Source organism: Malania oleifera, chromosome 7, assembly GCF_029873635.1.
Source record: "Malania oleifera isolate guangnan ecotype guangnan chromosome 7, ASM2987363v1, whole genome shotgun sequence".
Lineage (NCBI taxonomy): Eukaryota > Viridiplantae > Streptophyta > Magnoliopsida > Santalales > Ximeniaceae > Malania > Malania oleifera.
Window position 1 is genome coordinate 22,300,262 of NC_080423.1, and position 24,336 is coordinate 22,324,597.

At 37.8% G+C, this 24,336-nt stretch overlaps 1 protein-coding gene across 1 annotated transcript in view; it reads right to left on the reverse strand.

Moving 5' to 3' along the window:
* Positions 1-22,207: 22,207 nt before the first annotated feature.
* Positions 22,208-24,336, reverse strand: part of LOC131159614 (protease Do-like 7) — a 113,846-nt gene continuing 111,717 nt past the window's right edge. The window contains exon 25 of the mRNA XM_058114649.1: positions 22,208-22,727. Within this exon, the coding sequence (XP_057970632.1) occupies positions 22,551-22,727 (177 nt within the window). The 3' untranslated portion in view covers positions 22,208-22,550. The remainder of the gene's footprint in view (positions 22,728-24,336) is intronic.

Consider the following 24,336-nt stretch of genomic DNA (forward strand, 5'->3'; position numbering starts at 1 on the left):
CTGTACACATGTTCGCAACATATCCTCTAGAATCTAAATGGTCTTCTCTGACTGCCCAGCTATCTGCGGGTGAAATGCAGTACTGAAAGTGAGTTGAGATCCCAAAGCATTTTGCAAACTCTTCCAAAACTGAGAAGTGAACTGTGGATCTTGATCTGAAACAATAGAAACCGGGACGCCATGAACTGGTACAATCTCCTGCACATAAAGCTCTGCCATCCTATTCATAGAGTAATTGACTATAATTGGGACAAAGTGCGCAGTCTTCGTTAGTTGATCCACAATAACCTAGATAGCATTCTGCCCATGCACTGCCGAAGGCCACTCTGATACAAAGTCCATCCAGATATGCCCTCATCCACTTAGGGATATCAAGTGGCTGAAGTGGTCCCTCTAGCCTTTGGTGCTCTGCTTTTACCTGTTAACATGTCAGGTACTGTTACACAAATCTGGCGATCTCCCTCTTCATTTTACTCCACCAAAATGATTCTCGCAGATTTTTCTACATCTTCGTACTTCCCGGATGAACAGTATATAGAGAGAGATGAGCCTCCTCCAGAATCGTTCTCTTAATCCCCGTGTCGTTAGGCACACACAATCTGGCATGAAATCTGAGAACTTCATCCTTAGAAACATTGAAGTCTGGTTGTTGCTCACTCTGTACTTTCTCCACAATTTCAATTAACTCTGCGTTTTTCGTATGAGCGGCTTTAATTTTATCCTAAAAAGTTGGTTGAATTATCAAACTAGCCATGATTGCATGTGGATCCTCGTCTACTAACCTAAACCCAATCTCTCCAGGTCCATTCTGATATGATGCTATACCACAACCGCTGAAACTGACGAACCCATCGACTTCCAATTCAAAGCATCAACTACCACATTTGTCTTTCTTGGGTGGTAACTAATGGTACAGTCGTAGTCCTTAATCAACTCAAGCCATCTCTTCTACCTCATATTCAATTCCTTCTAGGTGAAAAAGTATTTAAGACTCTCATGATCCGTAAAGATCTCACACTTTTCACCATATAGGTAGTGCTTCCAGATATTTAACGCAAACACCACTGCTGCCAGCTCCAAGTCGTACGTCGGATAATTCTTCTCATACTCCTTGAGTTGGCAAGAAATGTACGCGATAACCTTTCCCTGTTTCATCAAGACACACCCGAGTCCTTTCTGAAATGCGTCACTATAAATCACAAAACCACCATTCCCTAATGGAATGGTTAACACTGGGGCTATGACTAATCACTGCTTCAATACTTGAAAACTCTGCTCGCACTCTCCAGTCCACTCAAACTTACTATTCTTCCTCATAAGCTGCGTTAGGGGACCCTACAATCTGGAGAAACCCTCGATGAACTGGTGATAGTATCCTGCCAAACCCAAGAAACTTCTAATCTCATGCACGTTCTTCAGTCTCACCCAATCAACTACTACCTCTACTTTGCTCGGGTCCACTGAAATCCTTTTCTTGGACACTACATGTCCTAGAAATGCAACTTGTTCTAGCTAGAACTCACATGTCTTAAATTTAGCAAATAACCTCTTCTCTCTGAGTACCTGAAGTACCAACCTCAAATGAGCTTCATGCTCTGCAAGACTCCTCGAATAAATCAGGATATTATCAATGAATACAACCACAAACTTATCTAAGTACTTGTGGAACACCCGATTCACCAGGTCCATAAATGCTACAGGCGCATTCGTCAAACCGAATGACATAACTATAAATTTGTAATGGCTATATCGGGTTCGGAAAGCTGTTTTCAATACATCCTCTAATTTCACCTTCAACTGATGATACCCAAATCGCAGATCGACCTTAGAGAAAACTTGAGTGCCATTTAGTTGGTCAAATAGATTGTCAATATGAGGTAATGGGTACTTATTCTTCACTGTCACCTTATTAATCACCCTGTAGACGATGTACATCCTCATTGACCCATCCTTTTTCTTCACGAACAACACCAGCACTCCCTAAGGTGATACGCTTGGTCTAATAAAACCCTTATCTAGAAGTTTCTGTAACTGCTCTTTTAGCTCCTTTAATTTAGTTGGAGCCATTTGGTATGGAGCCTTGGAAATTGGCACCGTCCCTGGAGTTAATTCAATGGTGACTTCCACCTCACGATCCAGAGGAAATCCCGGTAAGTCCCCAAGAAACACATCTGAGAACTCCCTTATCACTGGGATATTCTTTAGTTTCAGTCCTTCCTTTGGTGCTTCTTTCACACATGCTAGGTACCCTTGGCAACCCTCTAAAAGTAACCTTTTTGCCTACATAGCCGAAAGGATCTGTGGTGCAGAGCGCACACACGACCCAACAAATTTGAATTCCTGCTCCCTTGGGGGTCTGAACACTACTTCCTTCCTATGGTAGTTGATACTCGCATAGCCGGATGCTAGCTAATCCATCCCCAAAATAATGTCAAATCCGTGCATATCAAAGACAATTAAACTAGCATGCCGCCATCTCCCCTATATCTCCACCGGGTGATCCCTGATAATCTTGTTACATACCATCACTGACCCTATCCGTGTGATCATAGCTAACTCGGCATCTAACGGTTGTGTTTCTACCCCGCATAGTTTAATGAATCATCATGACACAAAAAGAGTGCATCGCATCTGAATCAAAGAGCACAACAACTTTATTTGAAAGCACATAAATGTTACCTATAACTACATCTCTTGCATGCTCGGTATCATCCAGAGTCATAGAATACACCCGCGCCTGGGCGGTGCCCCTTTAGTGACCACCTTAGGGTGCTTGGTTACCTCCCCCATACTACTGCCGTGGAGGTGCATAATTCAATGTCGTGTGACAGTCCCACGATAGATATCTTGCCCCACCGCATTGGTAACAACTAGCTGATCTAGCCTTACACTCGCCCCAATGCCTCTTATGGCATCTAGGATAGGTAGAATGCTGAGAATTCCCCTGAGGGGCTCGAGATCCCATCTCCTATTGCTGACTCGTAAAATTACCAGGCCGCCTCCATAAACCCTACTGGTGCTAGACTAAAAACCTCGAGACAAGGGCTTCTTTTTCTGATTTGTTGCTATCTCCCCCTCTTGAATACCGGCCTTGACTGCCATGGCCCTGTCCACCAGATCAGAGAAACTCTAAGTCAATAATGCCACTCTCTATGATCGTATACCTTGCCTCAGACCTCTCTCAAACATCCGAGCCTTCTTTGGCTCATCTAGGACCATGTGCAGAGCGAAACAAGATAGCTCCACAAACTTGGCAGCATATTGCTGCACAGTTCTGGGCCCCTAGGTCAGATGCAGGAACTCCATTGCCTTCGCCTCTCGGTTGCAACATGGAAGTATCTACCGAAGAAAACCTCCTTGAAATGACTCTAAGTAATAGATGCATGTACTGGGCACTGTTCCTCCACCAACTTTGCCGATCTCCACCACCTTTACACTCCCCCCCCCCCCCCAATTTAAAGGTGGCAAACTGCAACTTCTGTTCTTCCATGCACTCTAGCACACTTAGCAGCTCCTCAATCTCCTTAACCTAGTCTTTAACTGCAATCGGGTTCGCACCTCCTTAAAATGCCGATGGATTTGCCCGAGTAAACTACTGGAACATGCAGCCCCTATCAGCCGATAGCTGATCCTGCTCTCGGGAATCCCCCTGGGTTTCCTTCCTAACCTGTCGTGCTATACTGCACAACACTACTGAGGCATCGACGTTATCTTCACTAGAGGTATCCACATGATTATTCCCTCCAGCCATGATATCCTTTCCCTTGGGATCCATCTTGTAGATAAGATAGAAACCGAATTAGAAATTCCACATCTATCATGATTGATGTAAGTATGTAATGACTAGTAATAAAACATATAAGTTAAAAGAAGTCATTTACACCATTATGCTACAAAGCCGTCAAGGTACCGACCTCTATCCATAACACTGACATTACACACATACTCGATTGTCCTAACATCCTAACCTAAATTTCTGAACTCTAGTCTCTCAACCTAGAAATGAAACCATCGATGGATTTACCATGATTTTCCTGAAATCGTCATTCCAGGAAAAGCACAGAAGACTGTCAACGAATTTTCGCCTCTAAGCTTCCAGACTAAAACCCAACCTAGCCTACCCATTCCTATCCTTAACTTATTTCAACCTATACTTTGGTAATTTTCAACTATCAAAAGTTTGCAGAACCTAACAAGGCCAGGCTCTGATACCACTTGTAACGCCTCGACCAGCCACGTGGGCCCGGGATGCTACTTTAGTGACGTCTGTGTACTTGATACCATAATCATTATATAATAGTAGGGGAAATAAACAAAATAGTCTCCATGATCCATTAATAGAGTTCTATGTTACTAATATACATCAAAGTCTCTCGATACTCATAATACAAACCGTAGTACAATAATTAAAAACTAACTCAGTCCATACTTCCATATTACATACTTAGGCACTTCAAACCCAACTTAAATATAGTAGAGTTCTTACTGACACTCACAAAACTACTGGTTATCACCCCGCCTCACAGTTCGCTAAACTCGACCTCGAGATGGACCTGAAAAGATAATTTGTACATTGGGGTGAGACACTTCTCAGTAAGGTAAATTAAGTTAACATCAGTGTGTGGTCAGTATGCATTTAGTGTTTACTGAAAACGACCATCTTCCATATAACCAAAAATTGCTATTTTACATTGTACTCACTTTACTAAATTGAAAAATACTCGTTTCGTTTCCACAATATAAACAGTTTAGTAAATAAGTAATATCATATACATAAATCTACAGATATGCATAAAACATACTCCTTGGGACTAAACGCTAGTTACTTCCCTAATGGTACGCGTTGTGCGGCCCGAAGACTGGACTAAGCCCTGGGGGACAAATTCAAAATCATACATTTGCTGCTAACTACAACTGCAGGCATCCACAACTCAGTTGCGGGTCCGATTTCCTTACCACTTCTTGGTCCGGACTTTCAGGGAAGGTACACCCTCTATAGAGGCTAATCGGCTGAGACCACCATACACTTCTATCCAGAACAGTGTGGGTGCACATGGTCAATTACTAAATCTCTAGCAATGATATTGTGCTCATAACATAACTGGTCCTTAGGGTTCTTAAAGCATATCATGCAATTTAAGTAATAAAAAATGTATTTCAAACTCATTTCGTATAAAACCCGTCATATTATAAAATTCGGACCCTCTGACGTCATAAAAAACCCAGCTCACAGCCACTATATATCAAATCCTGGCCCTTGGCCGTCATATAAAACTTAGCTCATAGCCGCTATATCAAATTTTGGCCCCCAGTCATCATATAAAACTCGACTTGTAGCCATTATATCAAATCCCTGTATTTTTAACAAACTATTCTAGTATTTCACAAACATTCCCAAACTTAGTTATACAATAACCTCAAAATATTATTCGTTTGCCACACCATTTCAGTATACAATATATCTTGTTTATATCATCAAACCAAGCTTTCCATCGTTCATTTTTACTCAAAATACCATATCATATATCCTAGATTTGAAAAGTCCATTTTGAACATTTGGTTTTTGAAATAACAATTGAAAACATAATTATACATATATAGCATTTTAATCTATTTAATTTTTGTGAAATCCTGACTTAACTTAATCCCCTTACCTGTTTACTGAGAGAGTTCCTACGACACTCCAAAAGCCCACCCTATGGCGATATGGAGCCCATTTCTACCTTTACCTAAACTTTGGGGTGATGCCTGAAAATGCCCCATTTAAAAATCCGCTCCGCTAGACTTGTATAGAATTTCCCCCAGATCCTCGTGGTAACTTCCGATCATTGATTCGGGTAACGAATGGCTAGATATCGTAAAGAGTGTGTGAGGGGCATGGTTTTTAGCAAGGGAGAGAGAGGTTTTCTATTTCTTAATCATGAAGTAAAATTAGAATTCTATTTATGAGTTGTTGACCTTGTATAAACTGGTAGAATTATGGTAATTAAATAATAAAAAAAAGGAGGAAGTAAAGGAAAATTTTTAAGAAGGTCAGTAGGGTCTCGTCGATGAATAGGCTTCTTGGGATCATGTACATAGACACGTGTCTTGTCGATGAGAAAATACCGAGAGAACGATTTTTAGGAACTGGATTTCGTTGACGAGGAGTAAGGGTTCACCGACGAAACTCCTCTTGGACTCATCGACGAGGTGACGTGGCTCGTCGACAAGGCTACGTGTCAAGACATCTATAAATATATAGGAAACAGGTTTTCAGCGAAGGAAATTCTCTCTCTCTCTCTCTCTCTCTCTCTCTCTCTCTATCTCTCTCTCTTTTTCTCATTTTCTCTATCTAAAACGGGATTCTCTCACTTCTCTGTAAGTTTTTGGCTCCATCTCTCCCTGGTTTGATGATCAGAAGCTACCACGGTGATCTTGGAGAGATTCTCTACAACATACTAGGAGTGAAATGTCGATTTAAGAAGTTTGGGAACCATCTCAAAACCAGGGTGAGTGGATTGTTAGAGCATTTTCAGTATTACCTAGTTCATTTAAGGCCAGATTTAGTATTATATGCGAATATATTGGAGTTTTGTGAAGTAAAATTTGAGTTTTATATTTTCAGGAATAGGGTGTTTTGGGACCGTGCAGGTAAGGGTTGAGGACCGTAGTGGGTGGTATTATAAGAACCTAGGTAAAATGATGTACGGATTATAGTTTAGGATTTGTGCATATGTGGATTTGGGGAATATGTAAATGATAATTATCTAGGTGAATTCAATTGTTTGATAGGGAAATATACTTGTATTATTTCAGGATGTTTAAATTATGTATGGCGCACATGTGGGATTATAAATAGTAGTTAGTGCTTAGATAGTCAGGTAAGGGAAATATGTTATGCTACGATTTTTAGTATGATTATCAATAGAAATTATATGTTTTACTAGATTATTATTATTCAAATTATAAAATATATGTTTAGCAGAAAATACAGATTTTAAAGCATGTGAAATTATTTATTTAAAACATGTCACATGAGCTTATAGCATATAAGTTCAGTATCTTATGCAGCTACAAATACCATGTTTTACAGAATATTTAGAAACATGATTTACAGTGTATATATAGACAGATATATTTACCAGATAAATATATTATAGATTATTCAGTCAGATATGACAGCCAGTTAATTTAGTAAGATATTGTAGTATTTTCATGTCAAATTTATAGTGTTATGGTTGTTTTGGAATCATGATGAAAACAATAGGATATTTATAGAAATAGTATATACAATATCAGACCTTGATGAATCAAGTTTTATTCAGCTAGCAGAGCACGATACTGTTGCTATTTTCATATCAGAGTGCAACCATATATCTCAGATAGTATGTGGATTTCATCAAATCGTATCTGTGGAGAGATTGCAGTCTCCTAGTATTTTGGGTTGAGGAGGCCGGTTTGATGAGGTAGTTTCTAGTTCCGTGCCTATGAGAGGACGTAGTTTGGCTAGGCTAAGGATTGATAGAGTTACAGTTGACTTACCTGGTAGACCAAACAAGATTAAGTCCTGCCTACGGGCCACACAACCCTGTCATGAGGGGTTAAATCATAACGTACAGTTTTCCAGGGTAAACATCTCAGTTTTATATATTGATTTATAGAATATCAGCAATATAATATGATACTAGAAGTATAAAAAATAGAAAATTTAGATATTACAATTATACTTTAAATTACGTAAATGCAAGTTATACCATATATATATATATATATATATATATATATTGATACCAGTTACAAATATTATCAATTTAGGATTTATGAAACTTAGTCACCACACACTAGTAATAACATATTTTCTCTTACTGAGCGTTGTTTCATCCCAGTGGTTTAACATTTTTCAGGTGATCTAGCTAGGCGAGCAGATCAAGCTCACGGATAGAGAAATCTTTTGTACTGCCCTACCTTAAGGGTGAGTGTGTTCTAGGGATTATATTTTTAGAGTAGATAAAACTAGGGTGATGTGTAATTATGTATATATGGTTTGGAAACATTGAATTCTGGTATTATGAATATAGATGGATGACTTTATGTTTTTCGCTACATAGGTGTGTCGGTTTATGTATATGGATACCTCAGTGCCAACTAGGCCATGAGTTGGTATAGCCAGTAATACAGGGGTATCAGAGTAAATTATATTTTATAAAAAAAAAGGTATAATTTTTGGGTCTTTACAGTTTGGTATCAGAGCCTATGTTTCTATGTTCTGCAGACTCTAGAGTACAGCGAAAAACAATACCAGAATGTAGCAATGGAATCATAAGAAGAGTGGAATAGGATGACAATGAGTTAAGTTTGGGAATTAGGATGAGAATTTAGGGTTCTGTTCTACGGTTTGGAGGTAGTGTCTCAGGGTGGTTTCTATGATTTTCTAGGGGTGACGATTCCAAGAAAACCATAGTAAACTATCGACGATTTCTGTTTCCATATAGTAGGGCCAGACCTTAAATCAGTGATAATAAGTAAGAGGTATTTTAGTTAGTATAGTATTGTAAGGTTCGAATTCTCAAAATAATTTGGTAATATTGTAGGATGGACCCAAGAGGTAGTAGCGCTCACACTAGTGGCGATGACGGAGCAAGGTCTTTTGGTGCAGTAGGTACAGATTCAGATGCTGTGTTACGTAGTGTGGCTCAGCAGGTCATGGCTGAGATTTCCTGGAGCTCCAGGGAGTAGGGAGGTCCATCTACAGCACATGGATGCACGATAGAAAAATTTATGAAGATGAATCCACTAGCATTTTTAGGAGTGGCCAATCCTACAATTGCGGGTCCAACCGAGGCCATTGGAGAGGAGGTAGATCCGGTGGGGGTTAGAGGCAGACGACAGAGTACAATGAATTTCAGAGTGGGCAGTCTTATTCCACCTGCCTCATATGTGGACGGAGACATCTAGGTGAGTGCCGGCTATGGAATAATGTCTTCTACCGTTGTGGGAGACTCGGTCTTATGGCTTGATTATGTCGGGTGTCGCCGAATTATGCACCAGCTCCCAGACCAAACCGGAGTGGTCATCAGGCGCCCCGTGGAGGCTAGCAGAGGAATACAGCACCGGCGAAGGTCTATGCATTGATGCCGAGAGATGCCGAGACTGCTAGAGACGTTGTCTTAGGTACTCTTACTGTATTATCATATAAAGTTATTATTTTATTTGACACAGGTGCCACCCATTCCTTTATATCGGTGGGGTTTGTTAAAGTAACTAGGGCAGAGGTACAGTTATTAGATGTTAAGCTGTTTATAGTCACACCGACAGGGTCTATGGTGAGGTGTAAGAAGATACTTTAGAACTTTCTAGTAAGCATTCAGGAGAAAGTACTACCAGTTGATCTCGTGGTACTAGATATGTAGGGATTTGATGTAATACTGGGTACGGATTGGCTGGCGGCAAATCACGCCAGCATAGATTGCCATAAAAAAGAAGTGATTTTCAGACCCTCGGGTGAGCAAGAATATAGATTTATGGGTTCACGTGTGCATGCCTCGCCACAGCTAGTGTCAGCTATTCAGGTGAGGAGATTGCTACAGGGTGGTTTCCAGGGATATGTTGCCTACATAAACGAATTTCCAAAAGAAGAACTAAAACAAGATGATATTTCAATAGTTAGAGAATTTCTAGATGTTTTTCCAGAAGAATTGCCTGGCTTACCACTAGACCGAGTGTAACGACCTGCTTAATTAAATGGGGTTTTTTTTTTCCATACTATAATATTTTACATGCTCTGATACCATACTGGGGAAAAACCCAATCATAAACCTAAGCAGCGAAAAGCATAAACTGAATTAACATGTCCATATCATACAATATCAATACCAGAGTGCTACCATGTTTTTCCCAAAATATACACATATATCTGTTTTCCCAAAAATTCCCTCAACTATACTGGGATGTACAAAAACACTCCCAAAAACATACCCACTCTCTGGCAGGGCACTACTGAAGCCCCTATATTTGCGAGCCTAGTTTGCTCGCCTACCTTGATCACCTGAAAAAAAATATCAACACTGGGATGAGCCAATGCTCAGTAAGGAGAAATATGCTATTGCTAGTGTGTGGCAAATGAGCTACTATATATCATGAAATCTGTTTTCATATACACATGAACAATTGAGTACAAAAGTACAGTACAAATAATTGAATACACCACCCCTTTTCCCTATTGCTTAACATAACAGTATTATGGTTATAATTCAAATACTTCTAGTGTACATAAGTATAGTCCCTATACTGTAAATCCGTACGTATGTAATAGTAATTGAAACTATTCCCTATAGCTATCTGTGTGTCATGACTTGCCCCCCTCATGACAAGGTTGTGCGGCCCGTAGGCTGGATTTACCCTGGCTGGCCAACCAGGAATAAACCACTGAACTCCGTCAGTCGACCTGCCCACCTCAACCTATATCTAGATGGGGAGCCTAACCTCTTCAAGGGCCTAGGTGGTCGACCTTACCACGTATTATCTGAATAGATGGTTGCACTAAATAAGTAACATAGTATCTGTAGCAACGGTACCGTGCTCTGTAACTGCAAGTCCCACAGGGTCTGATATCATATAATATATTTCTATATATATATATATAACTATCTGATTTACCATGATTCTGAAGTACTGAATTAACTATGATGCTGCATAACTGCACTGTAATTCATATATTGTAATACTGAGAACTGAATAATCATAACACTAAAACAGTATAATCATAATACTGAAATTCATGTAATCATGGTACTGAGATTCGTCTAATCATGATACTAAAATCCATAAAATCATGGTACTGAAATTCGCATAATCATAATACTGAAATTCATAAAATCATGAAACTAAATTCGTAAAACATATCCCCGTACCATATACATATTCACAAGCCACACCATACTAAATACATAATTTTCGTAATTAAATAAATTGTATCATATTTTAAGAAATGCCTAGCATAGCATATTTCCCTTACCTGACTACTAGAAAGCCCCTAGGGAATACAAGCCTAACACCCGCAGTGCCTCCTATAAAACACCCTGCAAACAACATATGTCGGAGCAAAATATTAGTATTTTTCCATTTATATCATTTCCGATAACTGCTAGAAAGCCAAAAACTAGCTAAAAGGTCTTATCCTAAATTTGGGATGAAATCCAACTCTGTTTTCCCGACAATCCGCTCCGGCAAATGTGCAGAGAACTCCGCCAGGAGTGTCATGGTAGCTTCGGATCATCGATCCGGTGACTGGTGGGGCCGGAATCGAAGAGAGAAGGGAGAGGGAGACGTAGAGAGAGAGAGAGAGAGAGAGAGAGAGAGAGAGAGAGAGAGAGAGAGAGAGAGAGAGAGAGAGGCACGGTGAAAATGACAAAATATCCCGATTTCCCTCTTTTTATACTGCCAGATTCATCGACGAGACACGTCACTTCGTCAACAAGTCTTTGATAAAATTCGTCGACGAAGCCCTGTATTCGTCGATGAAATTCAGAGCAGCCGAAAACCTCTCTCGGTATTTTCTCGTTGACGAAGCCCTGTGTTCGTCAACGAAATTCTGAGGACCTTCATCGACGAGACCCTGTGTTCGTCAATGAAGTCTATAGCCTCCTTCTGTTTCTGTATCTATTTCTCTCTCACTTATTATTTAAATACTATTATTTTTCGGGTCACTACACCGAGAGATTGAATTTACCGTGGATCTACTACCAGGGTCGGCACCAGTATCTAAAGCACCATACCATATGACTCCAGTCGAATTGAAGGAGTTAAAAGATTAGTTGCATGAGTTGCTAGATAAACGATTTATAAGGCCCAGTGTGTCGCCGTTGGGGGCCCTAGTCATGTTCGTGAAAAATAAAGATGGGACCATGAAGATGTGCATAGATTATAGGGAGATAAACAAATTGACGATCAAGAATAAATATCCTCTTCCCAGGATTGACGACTTATTTGATCAGCTCCAAGGGACCCATGTCTACTTTAAGATTAACCTGCGGTCAGGTTATCATCAGGTGAAAGTTAGAGCAGAGGATATTTTGAAAACAACATTATGCACTAGATATGGGCATTACGAATTTTTGGTGATGCCGTTTGGGTTGACTAATGCACCAGTAGTATTTATGGATTTAATGAATTGGGTGTTCCATTAGTATTTGGACCAGTTTGTTATGGTTTTCATTGATAATATACTGGTCTACTCGAGAAATTTTGAGGAGCATGAGCATCATTTGAGAATGTTGTTATAGATATTGAAAGAAAGAAAATTGTATGCAAAATTCAAGAAATGTGAATTCTGGTTAAGGCAGGTTACTTTTCTCGAGCATGTGATCTCCGAAGACGGTATATCGGTTGACCTGAGTAACATAGAGATAGTGGTGAGTTGGGAAAGGTCAGGAAATGTCCAGGAGGTTAGGAGTTTTCTGGGTTTGGCAGGCTACTACTGACGCTTCGTTGATGGTTTCTCCAAATTATCTAGTCCACTAACACGATTCACGAGGAAAAAATGTGAAGTTTTATTGGATCGATGATTGTGAGCAGAGCTTTCAAGAGTTAAAGCAACGGTTAGTTTCAGCATCGGTATTGACTATTCCATCAAGGGAGGATGGATTTGTGATATATCGTGATGCATCTTTGAAGGGTCTTGGATGTGTGTTAATGCAGCATGGAAAAGTCATTGCCTACGCATCTAGACAACTTAAAGAATATGAGAACAACTATCCCATGCATGATTTAGAATTAGTTGCAGTGGTTTATGCTTTAAAAATCTAGAGGCATTATCTATATAGTGGGAAATGTGAAATCTTCACAGACCACAAAAGTTTAAAGTATTTTTTTACCCAGAAAGAATTGAATATGAGGCAAAGAAGGTGGCTAGAACTCATTAAAGATTATGATTGCACTATTTGTTACCACCCAAGGAAAGCGAATGTGGAAGCCGATGCTCTGAGGAGAAAATCAGTGGGGCCAGCACTGACAGCTATGAAGGTTTAGCATCCGATCCAGATGGATCTGGAGAGATTCGGTGTAGAGTTGGTAGAAAGTGATCCTCAGGTATTTATTGCTAGCCTGATAGTGCAACCTACTCTACAGGAAAGGATTAAGACAGCTCAGAGAGATGACATAGAATTAGTGGAGCTGATAACTAAGGTGCAAGATGGACAAGAGGAGGAGTTCAGTATTTTTTATGATGGGATTTTGAGGTTCCATTCCATGTTATGCGTGCCTACAAATAGAGACATCAAGAGGACAATCTTGGAGGAGGCTCATAGGTCCTTGTACATGATTCATCCAAGAAGTACTAAAATGTATAGGGATCTACAAGAGTTTTACTAGCAGAGCGGCATGAACAGGGAAATTGTAGAGTTCATATAGCAGTGTCTGATGTGCCAGCAGGTAAAGGCTGAGCACTAGAGGCCGGCAGGCTAATTGCAGCCACTTTACATCCCAGAGTGGAAGTGGGATCATGTATTTATGGATTTTGTGATGGGTTTGCCACGGGCACTGCATGGTCAGAATGCTATTTGGGTGGTCGTTGATAGATTGATGAAGACCGCTCACTTTATTCCTATTAAAGTCAACTACTCCATGAATAGACTGACAGAGATTTATGTTCAGGAGATAGTCTGTTCTCATGGTGTGCTAGTGTCTATAGTGTTAGACCGAGACCCACGTTTCACGTCATGGTTTTGGAGAAGCTTTCAGGAGGCTCTAGGGTCTCAGATATCTTTCAGCATGACATTTTACCCTCATACGGACGACCAAACTAAGATGGTGATTCAGATATTAGAAGATATCTTGTGGGCGTGTGTGTTGGATTTTAGGGGTAATTGGATCCAGTATATGCCACTGGTAGAGTTTGCATATAATAACAGCTATCAGGCCAGCATTGGTATGACACTTTATGAAGTGCTTTATGGTAGGAGTTTTCGTTCTCCTCTATAATGGGATGAACTAGGTGAGAGGCGAGTTTTGGGGCCAGAAATAGTGCAGTAGGCGTTCGATAAAATCCAACTTATTCAAGATAAAATCAGTGTAGCACAGAGTCGGCATAAAAGCTATGTAGATACTCGCCATCGGGAATTGGAATTTAAAGTAGGTGACCATGTGTTTTTGAAAATAACACCACTGAAGGGAGTTATGAGGTTTGGGAGGAAGGGTAAGTTGAGCCCTAGGTTTATTGGCCCGTTTGAAATACTTGAGAAGATTGGGTCAGTTGCCTATCGGCTAACTTTACCACCAGCTTTATACAGAATACATGATGTATTTCATATTTCTATGTTAAGGAAATACATCCCAGATCCTTCTTATGTCATCAATTATGCAGAATTAGAATTCAGTGATGCTCTAGCATATGAGGAAGCTCAAATACAAATCTTAAACAGAAAAGAACAGGAGCTGCGTAGTAAGAAAATACCATTAGTAAAGGTCTTGTGGAGGAATCACACGGTAGAGAAAGTTTCTTGGGAGCTTGAAGAAGAAATCAGGCAGAAATACCCACATCAGTTAGTGAGGTACAATAGTGAGTTGTAAATTAAATAATAAAAGTTTTATTTTGTTTAGTACAGTGTAATGAATGTGTAATTGTAATATAGAGGATAGGATAGGTAGAGTTTTTAGTTTTGGGAGAAATTTATTTTATGAGTATGTTTGTGATCTCTTAGAACTGCTTATGTAACTAAGGTATTCCTTCACCATAAGTAAGGGTTAGTAATAAAATAAGTAGCCCATTTATGTTAAGAGTGGTGTTCAATATAAATAGTAAATTTTGAGGACAAAATTTTATAAGAAGGGGAGAATGCAGAGACCTATAGAATAATGGTAATTAAATAATAAAAGGAAGGAGGAAGTAAAGGAAAAATTTTAAGGAAGGTCAGCAGGGTCTCGTCGACGAACAGGCTTCTTGGGATCATCGACGTGGACACGTGTCTCGTCTACGAGAAGATACCGAGAAGACGATTTTTAGGACTTGAATTTCATCGATGAGGAGTAAGAGTTCATCGACGAAACTCCTCTAGGACTCGTCGACGAGCTGACGTGGCTTGTCGACGCTCGTCGACGAGGCCACATGTCAAGACATCTATATGCAGGAAACGGGTTTTTAACGAAGGAAATTCTCTCTCTAAAATGGGATTCTCTCACTTCTCTCTAAGTTTTTGAATCCATTTCTCCCCAGTTTGACGATCAGAAGCTACCACGGTGATCCTGGGGAGATTCTCTACAACATAACCGAAGTGAAATGTCGATTTGAGAAGTTTGTGAACCATCCGAAAATCAGGGTGAGTGGATTGTTGGAGTATTTTTAGTATTACCCAGTTCATTTGAGGTCAGATTTAGTATTATATGCGAATATACTGGAGTTTTTTGAAGTAAAATTTAAGTATTATATTTTCAGGAATAGGGTATTTTGGGACCCTGCAGGTAAGGGTTGAGGACCGCAGTGGGTGGTATTGCAAGAAACTAGGCAAAATGATGTATAAATTATAGTTTAGGATTTGTGCATATGTGGATTTGGGGAATATGTAAATGATAATTATCTAGGTGAATTCAGTTGTTTGATTGCTAGGAATTTTAGTATGATTATTAGCAGAAATTATATGTTTTACCAGATTATTATTATTCAGATTATAAAATATATGTTTAGCAGAAAATACATATTTTAGAGCATGTGAAATTATTTATTTAAAACGTATGACATGAGCTTATAGCATATTGGTTCAGCATCTTATGCAGCTACAAATACCATGTTTTACAAAATATTTAGAAACGCGATTTACAGTGTATATATAGATAGATATATTGACCAGACAGATATATTACAAATTATTCAGTCAGATATGACAACCAGTTAATTTAGTTAGATATTGTAGTATTTTTAGATTAGATTTATAGTGTTATGGTTATTTTAGAATTATGATGAAAACAGTAGGATATTTATAGAAATAGTATATACAGTATCAGACCCTGATGAATCAAATTATGTTTAGTTAGCAGAGTACGATACCGTTGCTATTTTCAAATCAGAGTGCAACCACATATCTCAGATAGTATGTGGATTCCGTTAAACCATGTTTGTGGAGAGATTGCAGTCTCCCCAGTATTTTGGGTTAGGGACGCTGATTTGACAAGGTAGTTTCCAGTTCCGTGCTTAGGAGAGGACGCAGTTTGACTGAGCTGAGGATTGGTAGATTTACAGTTGACTTACTTGGTAGGACAACCAGGATTAAGTCTTGCCTATGGGCCACACAACCCTGTCATAAGGGGTTAAATCATGACGTACAGTTTTCTAGGGTAAACATCTCAGTTATACATATATATACAAATTTATAGAATATCAGCAATATAGTATGATATTAGAAGTATGAAAAGTAAAAAATTTAGATATTACAGTTATACTTTAAATTATGATAAATGCAAGTCATACCAAATATATATATTGATTACTAGCTTTTACAGTTACAAATATTATCATTTTAGTATTTATGAAACTCAGTCGCCACAAACTAGTAATAACATATTTCTTCTTACTGAACGTTGTCACATCCTAGTGGTTAAATATTTTTCAGGTGATCCAGTTAGGCGAGCAGAACAGGCTTGCAGATAGAGAGATCTTTTGTACTGCCCTACCTTAAAGGGTAAGTGTGTTCTGGGGATTATATTTTTGGAGTAGATGAAACTGGGGTGATGTGTAATTATGTATATATGGTTTGGAAACACTGAATTCTGGTATTGTTAATATGGATGGATGACTTTATGTTTTCCGCTACATAGGTGTGTCGGTTTATGTACAGGGATACCTTAGTGCCAATTAGACCCTGAGTTGGTATAGTAGGTAATACAAGGGTATCAGAGTAAATTATATTTTATAAAAAAATGGTGTAATTTTTGGGTTGTTACAGACTCGGTCACATTCGTCGACGAAATGGTGCCTCTGTCGACGGATTGCAGCAGAACGTTTGTTGACAAAAGGAGGGGTTCATCGACAAACCTTAAGCTTGAAATTCCTATCGTTTGGGATTTCTTTGTCAATGACTTTTGAATTTCATCAACGAAACACAAAAGGGCATTCATCGACGAAAACAGGGGATTCATCAACGAGCCCTATTGCTTTGCCCTTTTTAAATCCCCTTTTTACTTTTCTTATTTATTTCTTTTATTTCTGGGTTCGGGTTTCTACATGCATACTCATAACCAATGGGTCCTTGCTTATATTTGAAGTTTCCTGAAAAAAATAAGGTGTTAGAGTGGTAAAGCAAGAAATATAATAGAATCCTGAGGTCAATATTGTGCACCATAAGTCAATTCTGCATCCTTATAACACTAGATGGAAAGCCAAAATCATGGGAGAGCAGTTGGAAAGCCATATGAGGGGTCTAGAACAAAGCCATAAGGAGGTGAGCCAAGATGTTCGGGAAATTAAGGAACAAATGAATAAGCTAATGGATATGCTAACCACAATAAACAAGGGGAAACTAGTGCAAACTCCTGAGCCTATGGTTGAGGAAGAACCTTTATTTCCAGACCCTTTTTCTCTCTAAGGCCTTAGCTAATGGATTTGCAAGATTCTCATAAGACTTTATATAACTCACATTAATGATGCTACTATATATATGATTTTGTAGTACTGTATTTTCCTCTTATGGGTCTAGATTTACTGTTATAATAACATTTATTCACTCTACCAATTACAGCAGTACCATCGCAATTAATTAGGATATGTGGTAATGGTTTTTCCCAAAATGAAATTTCATACAACATATCTCTCAACCAACTTGCTGCCTCACTAGTTAATGCTAAAACAATAAGCACAACTTCAATAGTTAAGTTAGCAATTATTGTTTGTTTTTTAAATTTCCAGCAAATAGCACCACCACCTAAAGTAAAAATATAACTAGTAGTAGAGAGAGAATCACCTAATAAAGTATTCCAATCGACATCACAAAAACCTTCAAATACAACAAGATAATTAGTAAAAAATAAGCCATAATTGTTAGTACCAACTAAATATTTCATTACATGTTCAAGAGCATTCCAATGTTCTCTATCCGACTTGCTCAAAAATCTACTATGTTTTCCCATGGCATATGCAATGTTAGGTCTAATTAAATCAATTGAATATCTTAGGCTACCAATAATGCTATTATATTCGTTTTGATTAACCACTCCATTTTCATTCTCAACAGGAAATAAGTGATTACTTGAATCAAAAGGAGCAGTAACATGTTCGCACTTATCATGACCATAAAAGTTTGTTCAATGTAATGCGAATGATCAAGAAATATACCATCACATGTCTTGTAATTGTCATGCCTAAAATAACATTAATGAGATTTAAATCTTTCATCTCAAAATGTTTTTTGAGCATAGTTCTTTATTTATTTATGACATGCAAATTTGAACAAAAAAATGAGCAAGTTATCCACATAGAGACTAATAATAACATGTGAATCTCCAAGTATAATAGTTGTGAGTTCCTTAAAAGGAGTGTATACCTGAACCAAGATTTTTCGTAACAGACATGCCTATTAGCACCTGACTCTACCCACCACCCCTCAATATTATGGACTATATTTATTTCAATAAGCATCGCCACAAATGGTTCCTCAACTATATTAGATTGAAGAATAGGTCCACGTTTTTCGAAATTTGTAAATTTGAGCAATATGCCCACTTTTGCCACAAACATTATTGTTTTGCTTGTTTTTATTGTAAGGGAGTCCTTGGTTCAATTTTTTTTTATTTGGGTTGCCCCTATTTATTTTGTGAGGTCTACTATTATTTTTTATATTTCTCCTTTTAGGCTTTAATTGAGAGTTTTAAAACCTTTAGTAAAGTATTATGTTCAGAAATAATTAAATTTACCTTTGTGGTATTACTTGTTGTTGGTATTACCATTTTTTTTTTTGTAGGATTGCATCTTGCCCTCTTGCCTCCTTGAAACCTTACTTGTTCTGCAAAGCCTTCAAGATTTTCTTTGCAAAAGAGTAATTAGTGTCATAATAAATCATAAAAATGATCAACTAGAAAATTTAAAATGTAATACCGACATTTATACTCATCTTTTTCATATTGTTCCAATTTTTTGTGGTGATCGACCAACTCATCTTTATTTATTTTTTCAGTATCGATTTTTTTTGGATCCTTCCCTGTGAGAACATAAGCAACTTTAAGGAGATTAAGGTAGAAGAGTACCTTACCTTTCCGTCTCTTGAAGTGGGCTCTTTTAAACCGAAAAGGCTTGTTGAGATCTACAACATTTTCATTTGGTTTGTCAACTGTAGGTTCCATATTTTAATCCTCTTTAAAAATTGTTAGGAAATTTAATAAAATAAAAACAATAAAACTTAAACACAAATAAAAATACAAATATAAACACGAACCACAAATAGGCTGAAGTACGGATATCTCGCTCTTTTTAAGGAAATTCAAATCATTTGCAATTTTTTGGGCTTAACCCATGAATAGGTGTAGCAGAACTCCTCGAGACTTATCTTTCCCAACATACAACAACCCGATTTAGATTATATGACTCTCTCCAATTATGCACAAACGGAGGAGTCCAAAGTTTTACAAAAAAAAAAATCTTTTTTTGCTTGTCAAACTCTCTAATTTGAAAGAAAGATGACATGATGAATGATGTGAAAGGATTGGTGTGTAGTGCCAATCCCTTCGATTTATAGGCACAAAATAACTTTTCATTCTCCATGCACTTAATAAACATGATGTATATATATATATCAAATAGGTACACACCTAATTTTAAGATACACTCACATAATTAATCATATGAATTTATGAGATACATGAATGAATGACCTAATTAAATGTAGATTCATAACTCTTTCCAAGATACATGCTCTTTTTCCAAATAATAAATAAAATAACTAACACTTTCATTATTCTCTTAATTACCATGCCACAAACTACTACGTATGGGGGAGTAGGTCATTGTGCATGGCAAAGTTGTCCCTTTAATTTCCCTATTATTGAATTTTTATGTCAAAATTAGAAAGGTCAGATATTAAGTTGTTTTCTTCTTTTTTTTTTTCATTATGATTTTCTTAAAATAATAAAAAAATAAACAAACTCCATGGTTTCTTTGATTTGTTAAAATATATTTTATTTTAGGAAATATAACTTGGGACAATTATTAAACATGACACTTGTAATACTTCTTATTTGGTAAAATAATCTTCTTGCACCCTTGTCGAGTAAGAGCTCTTTTTTATGGATCTCTACATGGTTCAAAACTATAGTACCACTTATTATCAACTAGATAAAAGATAACGTACGTCCTCACACAATCCACATTGTTTAACATTACTATCTACTGTATAAGAATTCAACCAACATTACTATCCATTGCTTAAGAATTCAACCAACTCTTCACTTGCTGAAGTTCCACCAACAAAATTATGCGAACAAAATATTGTACAAAGTATCAGTTAGCTTACTCAATTTTGGAGATATAGAACTTCACATATTCTCTAAAATAAATATCTCGAGAATATCAACATGAGATCATTTTAAATCAGACACTAACTGTAATGACTAATAATTTTAAATATCTATTCTACATTTCAACAGTAAACTTATAACATTGCTTCACGTTATTTAGTTCAGTGTTACATACATCCTTATATGCCCATTTAAAAATAATGGCTGGGAGCCTGAGACCTACAAATTTTTTTTAAAAATAAAATGGAAATAGGTATCCATATGCCCATTTTTGAAATGTTGCCCTCTAGTCTCTTTGACAAGCCACAACAAAGCTAGTGCTGAAGCTAGAACAATCTTGTTTAATGTTCTTCTCCGGTTTTCGGTTCATCACACTCTCGGATTAATGCTGCAAATTTGTTACTCCACCCCTCAGATCTCATCCCATAAAATAATAGGATGCAAAAATTATCTTAAAAAAAAGATGGAAAATTTTTGTTGACGATACAGCTGAACGGATGGGACTGTCAGCTCGGTGGTGCCTCCTTGCTTGCCACATGAAAGTGTCGAGGGTTCAAATACACCCTGGCTGGATGAGGGTTATGAAGGGATTATGATTCGAGTACAGACCAACGTTGTCCTGGATATTTTTCTTTCGGAAAGAAGACAATTTTATTAAAATGGAGAAACGGAGAACAAGGTTTACAAGCTAGGAAAGTTGAAGAAAAATCATTAACAACGAGGAAAATACCAAAAATGGGAAAAAAAATAAAATAATGAAATTCAAAAGACCATTACAAGTGTCACCTTTCAATCTCTAACAAGGTCAGACAGTAAAAGATTGCTAAAGATCACAAAGGCGCTAGGAAGGTTGCTCCATCCCACAAAAGATGAGAGCAGCATGATCAACTTTGGAAAATCCAAGCGTCTCTCTCCATCCACAAGGTCTACAGGACGGAGAAAACAGCCGCACACCATAAGCCCTGACATTCCTGTTCTTACCAAAACAGTTGAAATTAACCAAAAACAAGTCCCAAAGCCCTGACTAGTAGTCGTCTTAAAATAAAAATAAAAATAAAAACAAAACTAGAACACAATAAACCAAAATGAAAAGGCATTCAGAACCATAAGCCGTGGTGGCGCCTCTTATCTGTTTGGAAATGTTGGCCCTGAGCCCCCCTGACCGGAGGGTGGGGAGGGAGTATACTGCATCTACAAATTTTCATAACTAAGCAAACACTACAAATGATCAATGCACCACAATCACAGATAACGTGAAAATTAAATAGGATGTGGAAGAGAATTCAAAAGGAATTTAAAATAGTTTAAGGAAAACTGGACATAGAGAGATCGCTGCAAACTCATCCCTACCAACAGTGTCAATTACAACGTGCACCATATGCATTAAAAAGACAACTTCAATTAATACTAAATCACATGCTCAAATTGAATGATACAAGCCAGCAATAATCACCGATCACATCATTGCCAAGGTCCCAATATCGCCGCTTGAGTGTGGGAAGACCATCCTGTCAAAGTCAGTCCATATAGAGTTTCCTGGATACAGCTAGGAGGGAAACATAGAAACATATGGATTAATAGTTGAGAAAAACCAAACCACGGGAGAGGTAAAGACATTACAAACTATCTCAATCTGAATCTGTCAACTACCCAACCAATATAGTAGTTGAAGTCGCACATTACGAAGGCAGGGACTGGGACTTGAGGCTAAACAATGGATCAAATTAAAAATATAAAAAAGGCAAAAGGACAAGTAGCTATTGATTTATTTTTCTCATCATCAAATGATTTACATGAAATTTTATAATTGTCTAAGCTTGTGAACACATTTTACTAGTAGACCAGCCAAGGTATTTTCAATTACAATATGCAAGTAGACCTGAACTCCATGGCCCTCCCTGCACAACTGCTATGTTTCTATTTCAAATATCAATTTAGAGAGAGAGAGCCGAGCCACAAGGCACCATCAAGAAGGCGCCATTTCAATGCTGTGCAGCACCAACAATTCCAGGTAAATGTACGGATGTTCTTTGCCGCTGTCCAATGATTTAATTTCTTGTTAGCCAACAAGGATTGGTTCATAGTGTGCCACTGTCCAATGATTTAATTATCGTACGGCGCCACATTGCAGCATCAAGATCAAACCTTAGCTCCCAAGTAGGCCAGTAATGCAAGTCCTGTTTTAATGTCAGTACCCGGGGCTTTCCATTCAAGTGGACTGTTCGCACACGGACAAACTCCCCATGTTCCAATTCCTGTCAATTTATTAGTAGGATTATTATAAATGAGGCAAAAACTAAAAAAAGAAATAATATAGTGCAAAAATTATGATTTAAGATTCAAAATGTGCAGCCCAAGCACTAAAAAGTAATAAATTGGCAATATTAGAACTCCTTAAGAGATTGACTTTAAAATGTAAATACATTGCAGCAATTCAGTGAAAGGTTAGTTACGCAAGAAAGAAGAGGTTAGTTAAAACTTTTCAACAAATTATTGAAAAATGACCAATGAGATAGTATCTAGCAGACTAGCAGTTGCAAATCAGCTAATCAGAACATTAGATATATTACATAATGAAAGTATGAAACTGCCGAGCAATGTCACAAATATCAATTCAGAAATGTAAACAGATGCAATTACGCACGACTTTGGAATATAAATATAGTTTAAAAAAAAAAAGAACATGGCGAACATGTATCACGTAGCCAGTACAAAGAGAGGTGCTAAATGCACATTGAATATACATCGGATATCATCCATAAATTAACTTAACATCCACAAGATCATAACTACTATCTAGCATAAGAATGAAATCAATCAACATCATCACTGGTACCATGCACTGAGCTCATTACAGCAATTTCAGTGTTTCCGAATACAATTTACTAAGAGACTGGAGTATAAACCTACCAATTATACAAAATAAAGTGTAAGGTACTTCATGAAATTTTTTCAGATAAGAAAGAAAAACGCATTGTTAGCTGAACAGAGAAGAAAGAGAACCTTGTGAAGTGAAAGGGGGCAAGATTGTTAAAGTATCAAGAACAAGGGCTTAGTCTGGGAAATGGTGTCTAGGTACTCTCCTGACATATTGTTTCCATAAGAGATGCGGCTACAATGGGTTGGTGAGGGGAATTATCAAGGATTTTTGGTCAGGTAGAGGCAAGGATTCAGCAACTTTTTCTTAAAAGGGGGTAGCAGGGGGTAGTTTGATGGTGTGGGACATTCGGATGGTAACTAGGGTTGATTGTCTTAGGATTATTTTCCCTTTATCTGTGTTGCTTGAAATTAGCGGGAGAGGGCAGTTGTGGTTTACCAGGGTCTACATTCTGAAATGGGGGTGTGAGATTTCTTCAAGTACAAATAATTTTGATAGATTTGTTAGGGATTGTGAGTTGCAAGATATTCCTTTGCAAAATGCTTTGATTACTCGGTCAGTAGGGAATGCTAACTGGTTAGATACATTCTTGTATGGTGAGGGGTGGGAGGATGAGTTTCCAGATCTTACCCAAGAAGTTCTAGCTGGAACAATTTTTTATTATTTTCCTGTTTTGTAAGAGTTTAGAAATCCTATTCCTTTTCAGTTTGAGAACACATGGATGGATCATCATTCTTTTTGCCTTTTACTTGAGGAGACTAGGGTGATTATCCTGTGGAGGGTGGGAAAATTTGGGTTTATGAAGAAGCTTAAGGGGACACTAGAGGTGTTAAAGAAGTGCAATTCACAAGCACTGGGGATATTAGATTGACATAGATGAGTTTTTTGAGTAATTTGAGTGTTTTGAATAGAAAAGGGGAAGATAAGGGGCTTCTGGTAGAGGAAGCCAAGTAAGTGTGTATGCAAAATGAGCTTAAGAGTATGAT